Raw genomic sequence first — 17,304 nt, forward strand, 5'->3', positions numbered from 1 at the left:
AAAATTAATTTAATCATTGGTTCTCTGGACCCAATACTTATTTGGTTCACATTCTGTGCTCCTCAGTTCTATGTATTGAACCCCTAGTGCCCCATAGTCAGTAGGAGCAGGGATTTCTTGGGAGAAAAGAATAATTGATAGACATGTGGGTAAGAGTGAGGTGTTCATTGCATATTTTAATGGTAAACCACATTACGCAGATTTTGACAGAGGTAGCCTCGACATCATATTCCAGCGCGCAGCATGACATGCCGGCACTGCAACCGAGATAGAGGCCTCGTGGAGGAGACAGGGGGGCGCTGAGCGGTTGCTGAAAACTTAATGAGCGACCGCTCTGCTCCCCTCTCTCCCCTCTATGTCGGGGAAAAAAAAAAAAGACGGCACTTCAATTCCGAGACAATGCATTGTCCCGGACTGAGGCTGCCCGGGACTTAAAGTCCCATACCGGGAATGTCCCGGGCAATCCGGGACGTGTGGCTTACTCCTATACCATCAAACAGCAAGCTCCATTGAGAGTTTCATCGATTGCTCAACTTGGGGAAACGATACCATTAGAAGGTTTTTGAAAATACTATTGTGGTTATTTAAGTCATAAAGGAAGCAAAATGCATGAAGCTTTGTAAATTATTTGTGTGTTTTACAATGTTTGCAGTTGATGACACACCTATGCCAGCGGCACCTGAAAAGTTAAATAAGAGAGACTGATCTTGAAATAACTTTTCTCTAAACAATATCTGAGTGTTCCCAGTATGAAACTGGAAATCCCAGAGCGATGTGACGTCCGCAGCAAACAAAGCACCGGCCCTGTTTACATTACGTGAACTGATTTCTTTCATAGGTTCTCATACAAACATTGACTATTGTATGTCAGAGGCTAAAGCAATAATAGAAATATGAAGCTCCACCTTTGTGTGCTGTTTTACACGTTCTTCGTTTTTTTCCCTTTCTTTGCCAATGACTGAGCATTGTGAGTCTCTTTTTGTCAGGTGTATGAAATAATCATTCTGGACAATACCCACAAACTGGTATTGCTACTCAAGACTGATACATAGTAACTTGCTTTGTGACCTCTCCTTTCTTCCACTACAAACAAATACAAGATAAGATGCTTATGTTTCTTAGCTGTTGTTTTTTTTTGGTGTGGTTGTTCATATTGGTAGATTAGTAAAAATATATGCTTCTTCCGTTTTCAAAGTACTCTTCTGCATGACTGCTATGTGACATGCACTTGTCATCAACATCAGCAAGAGGTACTAAAGAAAAAAAAAAGTATTCGATCCATACAATATGGTATAAATCTTATTTTGATTTGTTATTTTGTTTACTAGTAAACGGGTTAAAAAAAAATACCATCTGTGCCATGGATGTAGACAAAAAGCACAATATGTTGACGTCACTGCTCTAATCTTCAGCACTGCCATATAGGCTTAACCCAGAGCGACGGCAAAAGATGCCCCCTCCTCATAGTCCTGCTATGTCTGCGTGCTGGGAGATGACATCATATTCCACCACGCTGCCTTTTTCTTGGTGCTGAGCACTATGGAGGCAGTACCGACTTGGCATGGTCCTTGATAGTGTTAATGTGCCAGTTGGGGAGATTAGGGATCATTCCGTAATAAGAGACCTTTAAAAAGTGCCGCTACTGAGAATCTGATCACCCAATAGGGGCAGAAATCATGCAAATTCTGACAAAAGTTAAGGTACCTTTTCTCCAAGGTATATTTGTGAATTGGATTATAATAGCTATATATTGCTTATTTTAGTGTTTAAAGACAATAAAACAGTGTATTGAAAATGTAGTATTTCAGAAAAGTTACAAATCAACTTAAAGCCCTTCACGGCCATGGGATGTATTATTATATATAATCCTCTTGTTTTTGCACCGGTGGGGACATTTTTGGCGGCTCAATGACAAGAATAGGTCTGGGAACTTAGCCAACTGTTATCGGCATGATGAAAAATCATTTCAGACCAGTGATTGGTTGGCATCAGCAGTTTTGGAACATGCAGTACAAGAATTACCACAAACAAAGAGTAACTAAAAAGATACTTGCGCTGCAAAGATGTTATTGTACTTCACTGTAGGGCCGAACTGGTACCGAACTGGTACCAAGACAGATGGCACCAAAGAGTGGTCACTGAAATGTTTTATCCGGAAACTTTGAATGACCTATCCGTTCCATGTCATTACAGCCTGACATATATTTTGCCTGTGATTATAAGGAGTGCTAATTAATGCTTGTCAATAAAAAGTGCCAGTCATTCAAATAGCCTCAAAGGGAATTATATCCCCTTTTCCCCATAGTGACGGGACCTTATTACAAACATCTAACTTTGTGCCCAAGATCACCCATCTGGTTCCCTATATCGATGGACTACAACTAACAGCTTGGCCTAAAAAAGACAAAAAAAATTACGGCTTTGATTTTTGGTGCCCAGCAGAATTGTAGACTTGCAGGTTCTGGGTGTACATGACTTTTTATAGAAGGTAAAGTGGTTATTACACACCTAGCCTTATTTCAGGTCCAAGGTATCCAATGAAGTTACCCTAAACCAAAAGACTGTGTTGCCATCCTTCTGTCTCAAAGACAGACTTGGAAAAGGGACTTTATTGATAAAGATATTAAGTTTTATATTTGGCCATGACACCACAGGTCGGATTTAAAAGGCCAAATTAACTATTTATTAACTTTGCCCCTAAAACTACCTTGACCAGGATTACAGCCACAGTTTTGATAATGTATGAACATGCACGCTTACTACACTGAATTGGTTTGAGATCTCTCACCCCCAGAGCTATGGGAACATCAAGGATGATGAGCTTCTGTTGAACGGACTTTTAAAGCAGCCACCTGGGTGACTGTCGGTCATAAGATGAAACTGGAGGCTCCTGGAGATGTTACCTTCAGTCATTATGCGCTTCTAGCAGTTGTGAAGTCCTTGGACAATCAGCTTTTTACATCCCTGGTGCTGTCGCTGCCTTGTGCTGTCATACGGATGTAACATTCCACCTTTAATGTGTGGCCTACCTTTAAATTTACTTCTCTTTAATCCCTAATATCTGAATGAAGCTGAGGCAAACACAATACGAAAGGGTGTTAGAGTCATTCTAGCTGTACTATAGATTCGCAAGGCTAATTCGCTCAGTAGGAATGTTTATGTAATAATACAAATGGCATTAAGGTAATCTCATTAAACCTGATTTGTAATACTGTTTTGGCAGCAAAAGTAAAAACCAGTCAAACTAGTTAAACCATCGGTGTCTTTCCTGAAGTATAATGTGTGCATGGTGCCCATGTCTGTTATGTTTGTCCCACAATCACTCAATAGTTTTGAGTAAATGAGTTACTTTATCTAAACGCTCAATGCACATCTTACCGTTTCCCAAACACCAGATACAATTTTTTAATACTTTGTCAATACTCAGGTAAAGATACCCAATACGTTATCTTTTGTTTATGTAGTACTAACAGATTCCTCGATTCTTTACAATGCGGGGGTCACACACGATATTGACATTTAAATGCTCTGAGACAGAATTTGCGGTTGACCCTTGCTCCGGAGGTTACAATACGATCTCTGCAGCCACGTGGTTGAACAGACTCCATAATTTTATGTCACGCTACATACAGAAAGAAAGAGCTCCTAGAATTATACGCGCACAATAAAAAGCTACATTTTAATGTGGAACCTTATTACTTTGACAGCGATAATAATTCCAGACGTTTTTATTGACTGGTCTTGCTTCAATCCCACCAATTCATTGGGCCAGCTTGTTGCATCGCAGTATTGACTGCAATTGATTTCTTAAATCTACTACTTGTTTGAAACATTTGTGAATGGCAATGATAAGACCTCACGATACAATGTAAAAGATTCTTTAAACGCTGTAATATGTCATTAAAGTGCATATTTTTCAATTACAGCAGATTATAAAGAAAGCTTCAACACCATTGGCAATATTGAAGAAATTGCATATAATGCCGTATCATTTACCTGGGATGTCAATGAAGAAGCCAAGGTAATTGTCTTTTCTAAAGTGCCTAAAATTGATTGTGTCAAGAAACCGGGGTATATAACACATCTATGTACGTACCAGGGTATACCCTTGAATAATATATTTTTAATTCAGCCGTATGTGTGAAAGAAGGCAGTACTTTGCATACTAAATATTGCATGCAGAATTGGGAAAAAAAAAGAGAGAAAAAAAAGAACTGTATAAATCCAGATTGTGAACTCCAGGATAAATTACCGTGCTTTGGTGCTGAGTGAACTTTCCCTGTGTTTCTCATCTGCATTAGATCTTGAATCAGAATCCGACTTGTAACTGGTTCAAACCTGCCGTACTGCTGATGCCTCCTTTATAGTATGTACGGTGTTATCAATTTCATCATGCAACGGCCCATAAAATCTATGGGTGGGCCGCTCCAGATATATAATACCGGCCGGTGAAAGTTATGCTGTGGGGAAGCTTAAAGTGATAGTAACATGAGTTACACTCCTATTAGTTTAATGTTACTAGTTGTATTACTAGTACCAGATTAAAAATGTTTTCTTAAATATTTTGTGAGCTCTGCATGGACCCAATGGGAACTCTTTTGCCTTGTACTGGGCACGCCATCTTGTAAGAAGCAGCATCACACAGGGCCCCTGACTTTTTTTGTGATGGTGAATACCTTGATTGTTGATTGCTTCCTAAGCGTATTTTGTATTGAATATGGTAAATGTGACCAGTCTGATCATGTGGGGCCTACGCAACTTGGTGTTGCTGGAAACTACAATATAGAGGTATTGCAGCAACACTGTGCATTGATTGCTTTCTAAGCTCATTTAAGTCCATCCAGGGTCTGTGCCATCATTGCCCCCCAAGCAACTTGTCTGTGCCTTCTTTGCCCCTTGCCCTCCTTCCAACATACATAGTTCGCAAATTACACACACTTACTCATACTAACTAACACACAAGTTCTGCCAAAATAACTTAACTTCTTTAATTTCCTTCACACACCGGCTGGGAAAGAACCAGTGACAGAGAAATGTGAATTCTGCAGTTCATCTTTCATAGGAATCAGTGAAATTGGTAGAAATAAATCTACCTCCTCCTTTTTTTTTTGTTAAAACCCAACATAACCTTTTGATAAGGACCTGTAAGAAGTCTGAGTTGGAGAATTCCCGACAAAAGATAAACTATTCTGTAAACCGCAACAGGCAAAGCTCCAAAAGCATAAGTGGGGAGCACTTGCTTTTGTTTTGCTAGTAGACATTTTAGTGGTTTGGAAAGACACCAGTAATGGGAGTGCTTGTTTTTAGTAATATTTATAAAAATTGCCTGCCAAGTTGCATCACCGAAGTGTGTTGCATAAACATGGATTCTGGTGCAAAGTTTGAGAATTACACGTTTTATGGCGACCAATTGAGTATTTCTGCAGATTGATCCATTCCATTGGTTGAAATATTATCAAGATCACTTCTCAGACTTTATATGAATAATACTTAATGATATATGTAGGTATAAGTTTTGCTATTGATGGACAACTATTTCTAGTACCAATACTGCAAAACTAGACCTTGACATTAACTTCAATTGGTAAAAGTTAGCAACTTTTAAAAAAACCTTTACGTCACGTTTACTTTACTTTACGTTTTGTATTAGACATCATTCTTATTACCACCGAATGTGCAAAACCTTCCCAGAAATAATCCTGTAAATCAAATAATTACATGATATTTTGCCTTATTATATATCATGTATAACTAGAGCACCATATATACATAAACTAAATCTTGAAAAACTCAGCTTTATTGGAGAACAGAGAAATATGTTTACACTCTGTTGCTTCATGCTCCACCCAATGTTGAAGTTACGCAGCTTTTTTTATTGTGTAAATACAAAGGCCAATGTTTACTCATTACAGCAGCGCAAGTTGTTATTATACTTTTTAATTTCATGGTGTATGTGTTGTTTAGAGTGGCAATCTGATACTTTTAGTTTTACGAAACCAGGATATAAAACGGTCTACTTTACAGATTAACTATTACGACTTTTAGAAACTCCTTGAAGTATGACCTTTCTAAATCAACAACACAAGTAAATAAGGAGAAGAAGAAATAATGGAATGAGCTTTGCAGCACATACATAAGCATATCACATGTATGTATGTGTGTGTGTGTGTGTGTGTGTGTGTATATATATATATATATAATATATATATATATAATATATATATATATATATATATATATATATATATACACCGTATTTGCTCAATTATAAGACAAGTGAAAAATACCCCTTGTCTTATAATCAAGGCAGTCCTAAAATCAGACCTCAAATAGAGGTTTGACTATGAGACTAAGATCCAAATCCCCCACAGCGCTGCATTTTTGTTGTTCAGCCAGAATACCGAACATACAGATATGGCGGCGGCAAAATCTTCATGTTCGTCTTTGTTTATTAATCTCCCTGGTCCCTTCCCCATCTAGCCTACCTTATCTATGCAGCATCGCAGGGGTTAATGAGAGCGGAAATCCATAGGTTCACCGTCAGGAGTTAAAGGCCTGTGCAAGTGACTCTATTGGTCGGCTGCAGGGGCCTCCAATGGCATCAACCAATTGGTTGATGCTTGAGGAGGCCACTGCTGGTGACCAATAAAGTTGTTCTTATGGCCCTTTAACTCCTGACAGCAAACCTACGGATTTCCACTCCCGTTAACCCCCGTCAGGAGTTAAAGGGCAATAAGAACTCGGGCGGAAGGCGGAACTTGGCCTGGTGAGACCATGGTCTCCCCGCTCCAAGAGTTAAAGGTCCGTACGAGTGAATCTATTGGTCGTTCGTACAGACCTTTTAACTCTTGGAGCGGTGAGACCAGTGGTCTCCCCCAGCTAAGTTGTGGCACCAGGATTTTAAAAGTCTGTACGAGTGACTCTATTAAGTCTTTCATGGATTCTATTGGTTGCCAGCAGGGGGCTCGTAAATGTAATTTGGAAAAGGCATGCATACACGTTTTTATGCAAAAGCTACACCAGCTTGACATCTCGAGGTAATAATTTAAACTCCCTTATATAATAACGATCAAATCCCCAAGGAGGAGGAAACAATTTTTCAGTCCTTGAGTCAGATCATTTATAAAGTTCTCAGGTATGTCTATATTTAGTATATGGGGACCCTGGTTAGTGGCTGATTACCTGGTTAAATAGGGAATGAGAAATGTAGCTTCCCTGCCTAGATAAGAATCCATGAAAGACCCAAAACTGGCTGCCAGCAATTCTTAACACTAAAGTCCAAGTTATCTTGCAAATGATTACATTTAGTACTCTCCAATACTCTATCAAGCCATATGTTAAATGCCTACACTTTGAATGTATGTCTGGATAAGAAAATGTTGTTTTTATTAGAAGATGTGAAAAAGCTGGTCAAAATTGACAAAATATGGACACTACCAAGCTTAAAATTAATTTGTATTTTTTAAGTATTTTGTTTAATTCACTCTGCTGACCAAAAGACTTTATGTAACTAAATAAATCATATCATATCCTATGAATGCAGAAAAATCTTTATGAATGTAAAACGTTGTCCTTAATATTTTCTCAGGGAAGGCATCGTTTCATAATTGAGCCTTTAACAAGATGGTTTGAAAGAGTTTGTCTTGTTTGCACACCCAAGGAGAGAACAGGAGCTGAACATGATGGAATTCAAATTTAATATTTTATTTTTTTGTAGAATATCTAATTATTATAGACAAACGCACACCATCCAGCAACAACAATTCTGATGTATAACATTACCAACAGGAGCTGTGCACCATATATAGAATAATTGTTCTACTACAATTCCCATCATGCATAACTGAGATTGAGCCAAAAGCGCAGACGTGTGCGCGTGTTTTCACGGGTTCATTACCGTGTTGGTAAGCGTTTATAGGTAAAACTTCCCGCTATAGGCGTGTACGGTGCGTGCGGTGCTTAAAACGCAAGCATTTAATGGAATGTGGCTGTTTGACCTGTAACCATAGTGTCCGAATACTTTAGGTATCGTTACCAGGGTGTGGCACAGCTTAAAAGATGCTATAAAGAAATGTAAACATCTGTAAGAGGCTGTTGCGTTGTTATAAAAAAGACATAATAGCCTGATTGTCCCTTTAGAGTGTTCATAAAACTGCACTCGTTACGTTTAAATAGAAGAAGCTGCTTTAATCTGTCTCCGAAAAAGCATCGTCGGAGTTTGAGGTTTATTCTGTCTTCATTAACTCAAAGGTTCAAGTTTACTTACAAAGATACAACATAGGATACGTTGTTTGTGCCACACCATGAAGCATAAAGTGGTAGCTGCTGTAAAAATGGGGTGTAAATGTGCTTCTGTTTCTCTAACATGGATACATCAGAAAAGGAATAATATATGTAGTATGAAGTGTCTTTACTTTCTGCTGGCACTCGTATGAGCCCTTTCTTTTATTTGGATGGTCACCTGCAGTTGATTCCTAGTTGGTACACTTTCCACCGCTGCTCCTGAGTCTTTTGTTTCCAGTGGGTTTTTATAGTTTTGGTGATATGCGCTGGAAGGATACTGGGTACATGTTCATCTTTTGCCTAACCGCTCTCTCCAATACCCTTATGATGTGACCTAACCCCAGCCAGAGCAGGTGTGGAAATCATATGAACCCCGGGAAAAAACCCAGGTAGGCAACACAATCATAGAACACTATTCCGGGCACATATGATCTATCCTTTTAATGGCACATAATTTACAACCCAATATAAATTAAGTATGGGTTGTTGAAGGGTAGATGGTTTATTCCAGGACAAAACAGTGATATTTAAACTACCGGTATTTGGAAAAAAGAAGCAGCAGGTGAAAGGCTGTGTGTGTGATACTTGTGAGCTTCTGCGAGGCTGCATGGTGAGGGATGATGTCACATATGCCCCCCCTATTCGCATACTCATGTTTATCTCTTGAGAATGGGAACTGGCAACTCACTCACACATACTGAGTAACTGGTGAGTGAGGACTGAGGAGTGTGCATCTGTGTCTGCTGTATTACTTTGTACTGTATATAGTACTACTAATACAGTGGATATAAAAAGTCTACACATGCCTGTTAACCCCTTAAGGACAATACTGTTTCTTACTCGTAGTATATTGTGGGACAATGGCTCTTTTAAAATATTTCAGTGTTGCTGTTTAGCTGTGATTTTCTTCTTTCTCATTTCGTGCTCCCACACATATTATATATTTGTTTTTTTCAGGACAAACAGGGCTTTCTTTAGATACCATTATTTTTATCATATCATCTAATTTACTGTTTAAAAAAATGATAAAATATGGTGACTTTTTCTCACTTTTTAAACAAAATACTTTTACTCATCTGCAAAAACCAACAAAAAAACCTGCTAAATAGATTCTACTATTTGTCCTGAGTTTAGAAATACACAATGTTTTTATGTGTTTTTGCTTTTTTCTGCACGTTATGGGGCAATAAGTACCAGTAGCATTTTGCTATTTTAAAACCATTTTTTCCCCAAAGCTGGTCATTCTGCCCCATGTGCTATTTCTTTGAAGCCGGCCAATGAAATTTACCCCATCAGACCATATATTTTAAAAAACTAGACACCCCAAGGTATTTCAAATGCTGGTATTTTAACCATTTCCATGCACTAGTTCTACCATCAGCCTTTGTCAAACTTTATGGTAGTAAAAATATTTTTTATTTTTTTCACACACGTTGTACTCCAGGTATAAATTTACAGCTCCTGGTATATGTTACTGCCAAACAACACCCCAATATGTGTTCAGCAACATCTCCTGAGCGCAGTGATACCCCACATGCATGGGTTTGTTGGGTTATTTGGGAGGTTAAAGGCCACCTTTTGTGAGGTGTGTATTTTTTTTGCCATTTAGACATCTGATCCTCCTGCCCCATGTCCCATATTTGGGACATCTTTGAACCCGGCCAATTCAGTTTACCCCATCAAATCATACAGTACCTGCATTCAACCTGCAGGAGGAGCTGGAGAGTTCTCAAGAGGGTCTGGATAGACCCTCTGTGAACTCATTCAGTTTTTCATTGTTAATGCCATCGTGTGAATGACGGCAATGTCATTTACATGATGGCACTTGTGGTTGCTCTTCGGAGCAATCACAAGGCTATCGGGGTAGGGGGCTGTGTTGCTACGTGCCGCGATATCAAGGCATGTCAGCAACACAGTTTATGCTTAGAAAGGGATCCCGTTCGCTTCCTAAGCTGTTTTAGCCGGGCGCCACCGTGATCTTTGATGATCGGTGCGTCGGCGGCCATTTCTCTTCCGGGGAGGGCTTTCCTCCCCAAATCCACGGTCAGCCTCATTTGCGAAAACGCAGCGATTGCGACGATGCAGATATTTAACGGCAGCCAGTACATGTACGGGCATTGTCGTTATCACGTTGCACTGCAACCCCGTACATGTACGGGCTTTGTCGTTAAGGGGTTAAGATGCCAGGTTCTTGTGATGTTAAAGAATGAGATAAATCGTGTCAGAACTTTTCCCCCCTTTAATGTGACCTATAATGTAGACAATTCAATTGCAAAACAAGCTGAAATCTTTGAGGGGGAAAAAAAAAACAACTCACAATAACCTGGTTGCATGCCCTCTTATAACTGGGGCTGTGGCTGTGTTCAGAATTAACCAATCACATTCAAACGCATGTTAAATAGAAGTCAAGGATTAAGTTCCAAATACCAGGCAATTTTGGCACAAAACCTTTAGGGGTCCGTTAGGAAGAGGAAGTTCACTTTTTAGCTTGACAACAAGCCAAACCACACATCCAAATCCACAAAAGCATGGCTTCACCAGAAGAAGATTAACGTTTTGGAATGGCCCAGCCAGAGCCCAGCCCTGAATCCAATTGAACATCCGTGGGGTGATCTGAAGAGGGCTGTGCACAGGAGATGTTCTCGCCATTCATACATGAACTAGTTAATAAAACCATATAATTTCCACCTTATGGTTTTATATAGCTGTGAGTGAAATATGTGATGGAAAAAGTTAATCTTTTATAAACTTTCTTTCCACAGATTTTCATCACTGTGAATTGTCTGAGTACAGATTTTTCCTCGCAGAAAGGGGTCAAAGGACTTCCTCTCATGATTCAAATAGACACCTACAGCTATAATAATCGCAGCAACAAACCAATCCACCGGGCATACTGCCAGATCAAAGTGTTCTGTGATAAGGTAACTTCTCAATATAATCGTTTATTCCTTAAAGTGAATGGTTACTCTTGACGGAAAATTCTCGTAAGCCAAAACTGGAATCTCTATTTTAAACCTACGAGGAGGCGGAAAATTCCGTTTAATTATCACGGGTTTGGGATTTGGATACACATCCCCATAACTTTAAACCTACACTTGATATTAAGGTCAGGATGACTTGAGGAAGACATTGTGTTACTATTTTCCCATAATCCTCGGTGTCTCCAGGACGCGTCTCTTTTGTCTGGTGACTCTTTGATACCATTGCTGTCACATCTCTCTGTTTTCTGTGGCTCTTTCCCCTGACCACCTGGCTTTTGTTCTTTCATATATAATATTTCATACATTTTCTGTCTCTCTCCCTCCTGGGCAGAAGGTACACCATTATTAACAAGAGACTATTGCCTTTCCAGTTCTCTTCACCTACATGTCCTTATTGTGTAGTATTTCTTGACCTATTAATTCTGCTAAATAAATGCAAATCATAGTTTACACCTGTGTTTAGAAAATACAATAATGTGACTATTAAAATGTAGTCCTAACAGCTTTAATAATATTTAGCAACCCTTTTGGTACTATGTACAAAAGGTGGTCTTATCATCATCGTTACCAGTGGAATAGTTCAATCCAAAAGAGGATTCTGTTGGTTGCTATGGTGATAAGACCACTTTTCAAATTGTACAAATATGTGTGAAAATGACACACATGGCTCTCTATCTCACTAGAATCGATTTTATTAGGTCTTATGTTGCTCACATCTTCATATAAACCAGAAAAAGTATTCATTTTGGGAACTTTAGAAAGTAGTTTGCAACCAATGTGGTGCTCCGGCCTACTGGGCTGTTACCTCTTATAGGAAAAAGACTATGCACCAGAATTGCCCTCTTTTTTTATACATAACCCTCTATATTCATTCCTGCTTAAAATACAATTTTTTTATATGTATTTCTACACTACAAATGTCAGGATTATAGATCTGATGTCAGCACATCTCAGCCAATCAACTGCAACCAGTGGCCTGACGGATCTATCCGTCATTCACATAAATGCATACATAAATACATAAATCACGCCACTCACGTAAATGCATACACCAAGAGCCTTTTTTCCCCCTGTGGTTATGGATTTTAGTTTCTCTTGTCGGTTCTTGTTAAATGTGTATGTTACTAATAATATTGGGGCGGTAGGGGTGGTTTTTTTGTTTAATTAAAGCATGTATAACATTATTCAGAGCAGAGTGCGTTTCCAAGGAAACATTACATCAAATGATCAGCAACAGATTTTTTTATGTAATTTTCAATCTGTTTGATTCTAATAAAAGAACAAATTCATCTTTTGAAACAGAAGCAAAAGTTTAATTCCACAATTAAGATTGTGAAATCTGTTCGCCATTTTAAAGGATTTTGAAGTTTTTTTTTTACATTTTATTTTAGAAAGCATTACAATCTACTAGTAGAATCACAATTACTAAGTTAGCTCGCCTATCTAACTGTGCGATGCGATGAAGTGCAGCGTCTGTCTTATGTATAGGCCGTTTTATAATTGTATTCCTTGTTATTATAGCTTCCCAACGGAGTCTTAAAAGAAATCCAAATAAACCTTAATAGGTTATTTCCATCTTCCGTGAAACGCATCAGATCTTTTAAGAGTGCGGCTCATGTAGTATTTCAAGCAACATAAGAGGGGCCCCCTAGTGCCAAATACAGGGAATAAGCCATCTAAATAATTAATATCCTCCCAACTTCATTGGTAAAGCTAGGCTATTAAAGCATACAAGCTATTATTTCAATAATATAACATGATGATTAATTTGCTGTTCACATCCGTTAATATTTTTAAGTGGGCATCCTTAACCTAGAATTAATATGTGACTACTTCATATTAAAAATGCTAAAAACCGATTGCCCAGAGACTACACACTACCGTCAATGGTTCGTAATTTTACCACCGGTGTGTTGATCTTAAATAAGTCCTTATTAACTATGTGTCTGACCATTTTGGAGTCCCCCAATGCTGCTCATTCCCCCAACCTATGTTTAGCGTTCATTCACTCAGCAGGAAATGTCCACGAGATCTGTGTCCCTCCATCGGGTTCCTGACAGGCTTAACATCAAACCAGTTCTTAAGGTTGCTTTGTTATTCGCTAATATACACAGATAATAAATAGGATTTTTTTTATATATATAGTATTTTTTTTCCATTTTTTTTTTAGGGAGCGGAAAGAAAAATCCGTGACGAAGAAAGAAAACAAAATCGAAAGAAAGGGAAAGGGCAGGCTGCACCAGCCCAGGGCAATAACTGTAAGTATCATTCATTTCTATGCGCAGGGTGAGCCTTGAGATGCTTGCCTAGAGCAATAAGACGCCGTGAGTAATGAGAGGGCTGCATGGTCGCTGCCATTGTATAATAAATGGCCAGCATGGCAGGTGCCAGCTATAGCAGGGACGAGGCTGTCTAATGGGGGTCTGGTAGCCCCTGAATTAACAGCAGCCAGCGTTGCTAACAGTGTAAGAACCTTCTCGCTGTGACATTGAGATGGATTTAATTGAACTTTCGGCAATGTCGGCGAACGCTGTGTTCCAGTGAAACAGCCTGATAATTTTCATCAAGACACCGCAGGAGGGATCTCACGATGTACAGAGAATCTGTACAGATCCCATGGGGGTCTCTAAACTGGTCTCCCTTCCAGCTGGTCACATAGTTCAGCCCTGATTATGTGTTAGGCGGTTTTAAGTCTCGGAGGTAATATGTTCTCATGTCATTCAGGTAAAGGGAGTTTCATACGATGTTGACAACTACATTGGATTAATAGTTTTAATAAAAAGTCCGTCCCATTTATTTCAAGAAGGGGGCTTTTTCACCTCTTTATGATGAATAGTTTCCAGTTTTTAATTAGTAACAAAAATAAAGGTATATCTTGACTGTAAATAATAGAGAAACACAAGACAGCTGGTAGCCTACTGGCAAATCTTAATATGTAGGGGTCCTGTTCTCCCAGGGTGTGGTAACATGGCTCGTAAAAATGTGTTTTGGCCTAGATGTTAAAATCTGATTCATAAAGGAATCCATAAAATTAGTTTTTTTGCTTAGAAAAGATTACTTATAATATTAACAGCAATCTTCACTTCTACAGGTAAGTTTGCTAATTGGGTTGGGGTTCGTAAATACACCTCTTTATGATCATGTTTTGCTTCAACAAAATGCCCCATTTTTAAGCAACTATATTTTGGAAATCTAGCAACTGACGGGAAGTTATCAGCTGCATCTCTACAGAAGAAAAGTGACGTCACCTTCTTCAAGACAATGGCTGACTTGGACTCTCAACCCGTCCTCTTTATCCCTGATGTTCACTTTGGAAATCTCCAAAGGACCGGCCAGGTATTATCACATCTTTCCACGCCGTGCAAACACATGTCTGTATTTAACAATCATTTCCGGTATGAATAAAAGTATGTACAATTCTTCTAGCTTACCCAATTTATTTGGCATTTGTCTAATTCCCGGGAGTATTTACCTTTGTGTTATCTGCAAAAAAATACTTACTTATAAAAACATTTAAATATTCAAATTGAACCACAGCACAGATCTCTGAGATACCTTCTTATTAACCCGACTCATTAATAGTATCCATTTACTACATACCCAATCTGCACAATATTAGGTCCCAAGTAATTTACTGCCTATCAGATTCATCTGGATTATGCTAGAGATGATGTCATTATCTGAAATACGTTGTTATAGTTTACGCTGCTTTTAATCTTACCTTTCTTTAACGTAATTTCAAATTATAGATAATTATATCAATCGCTTATTTAATTTAACCATCAGAGTAATTATTTTTGTGCTACTTTATCAATATTTATCAACTTTATATCGAGCTACTAGATCAATGCTGTAATAATGACATTACTAAATCATCTGGGTTTTTTTCTTCAATAAGAAGCTTATTTGTTAATACTTGTTTTATGTTCTATGTTCCCACAGGTTTACTACAATACAGATGATGAAATAGAAGGGTGAGGTCAATAAAATAATTATCGCTTGGAAATCTTTTAATCGATTGCTGCCATTACAATTCACACTAAGCATTTAGCCGTGCCATAGTTTTCTCTTTTACCCCCTTTACCCCATCAAATCATTTCAGTGTGTGTGTGTGTACATATAACTGTATGTGTGTGTATGTATGTATGTATATATATATTATGTGTAAATTATGGCAACAACAGCTCAGGATTTAAGGGTGTTAATAGACTTCTATACATTTTTCTTGAATTCCATGTAATTCCGTGTTTACTGTTATTTAGAGTATAGTGATGCTGATTGATTGATGAAGATCGAATAATCTAAACCAATACTGCAATGATTGTACATACTACCTTCATTGATCCATACCCCCTTATAATATGCAATGTAATAGTTTTAATTTGCCAATAATCTATATTTTTGTTCTGTTGTGTTTCTTTAATTCATGTAATCTTTATTTTCAGAAGCAGCGTTTTGGTGAAAAGGATGCTTCGTCCTTTGGATGATGAATATGGTCCAACGCCACCAAAGCAAACCAAAGAAGGCCAGAAGAAAGGTACGGTACTCACATTTTAACTGAGTCTATTATATTCCCATGTTTTACAGGTTAACATTCAGACGGAGCAGCCATATTAACGTGTTAACCTGTTCTCAGGATCTGAATGATTAGTATTATTGCGCATTACATTTTCCTCCCTTCTGTTACTGTGTCTCTTTGGTGAAAGCTGATTGGCTGTAACCGACCTAGAAAAAGGATACACATTGATGTGCTAATTCTGCCACCAACATGTGCCACGGACTGCCACCAGTCGCAGCTATCATGGAAGGGACTTTTAAACTAAATCTCTCAATTACAGTGACTGACAAACCAAATGCACACGCTATAGCTCGGCAATGTATGTAGTTGTGTGAAAAATGTGTCCATTCCCCCTACTGGCCTTTTCATATTTGAATAACAAGCGACTGCGCCATATAATTGTGTATAGAACTTTCAACTATCTACACCCAAGTGAAACAAACAGTAGGATTTATTTATAATGAATCATTTGAAGTATTATTAATAATATAGCTTCAAAAAAGTTACTGAGAGCTTTCTACAGTACATATACAGTACAAGGGTACCACAAAACTAGAATTGACAGCCTAAGACAAACCGATACATTAGGTTAAGATGGCCGAAATCTTTTTTTTCTTATGAAAGTAACTCACTTTTGGTGGAATATCTTTTTTTAAATTCTTATTAATATGTTTCAGTTCTTCTCTATGTGAGGAAAGAGACGGATGAAGTCTTTGATGCCTTGATGTTAAAGTATCCTACAGTGAAAGGACTGTTGGAAGCTGTAAGTAGCTTTTTTCCCCCCCGATATTTAGCAGTACAATGGACACGTATGGCATATACGTATGGTATATGTTTAGGGGAATTAATCCACGTGCTGGTGAGTTTTATTTGAGATGCAGTAAGATGAAAAATCTCATCTTCATCGCATTTAAAATGCAAGGTTGGTTCAACTCTTCTTGCGGGAGAAATCTTTTGGGAGTCTATTCACTGACGGGAGAGAGGACAGGAGAGTTGTGATCAGCTTCTTGACTGTTCTATACATTATAAAGGGTCAACCCCAGCCAGACTTATATAATGTATAGTTAACTCAGTATGATTTTATCGAAGTCCGCTCATGCATTACTACCCCCAGGTACTTTAACTCCAATGAAACTAGTCTTTAATTCTAGTATTTGTATTCTTGATTTAATCATGATTTTGCCATGTTACAGGTAGAGGGCAGCACTATGTAAAAGAACCGATTTAAACCACGTTTGTTTTTGTTTGAGTGATTTAGGTTAAAAATGCATGTATCGCTTCTTGAAGAATACTTGAGAATGAGTGGGAGAGCACACTAAGTCATTCAATAAACAGTCAAATACGGAAAAAGTTAGAAATACGATATGCTTGACCTTAGAAAACCGCAGTTAAACACACAAATGTGTAAGCTTACACCCCACATTGTTCTTTTAATCACAATATCGACTAATGTTTTTATTGCATGGCGCCTGAGAAACACAG

General features: G+C 38.3%; 1 protein-coding gene across 2 annotated transcripts in view; it reads left to right on the forward strand.

Moving 5' to 3' along the window:
* GRHL2 (grainyhead like transcription factor 2) overlaps positions 1-17,304 on the forward strand; it is a 45,806-nt gene that overhangs the window by 23,938 nt on the left and 4,564 nt on the right. The window contains exons 8-14 of one of the 2 annotated variants that reach the window (XM_053467092.1): positions 3,927-4,021; positions 11,046-11,204; positions 13,435-13,522; positions 14,461-14,600; positions 15,207-15,238; positions 15,710-15,801; positions 16,500-16,585. In XM_053467092.1, coding sequence (XP_053323067.1) covers positions 3,927-4,021; positions 11,046-11,204; positions 13,435-13,522; positions 14,461-14,600; positions 15,207-15,238; positions 15,710-15,801; positions 16,500-16,585 — 692 coding nt within the window. The remainder of the gene's footprint in view (positions 1-3,926; positions 4,022-11,045; positions 11,205-13,434; positions 13,523-14,460; positions 14,601-15,206; positions 15,239-15,709; positions 15,802-16,499; positions 16,586-17,304) is intronic. The other variant, XM_053467094.1, reaches the window with a different exon arrangement.

The sequence above is a fragment of the Spea bombifrons genome, chromosome 5 (assembly GCF_027358695.1).
Source record: "Spea bombifrons isolate aSpeBom1 chromosome 5, aSpeBom1.2.pri, whole genome shotgun sequence".
In the NCBI taxonomy this organism is placed as follows: domain Eukaryota; kingdom Metazoa; phylum Chordata; class Amphibia; order Anura; family Pelobatidae; genus Spea; species Spea bombifrons.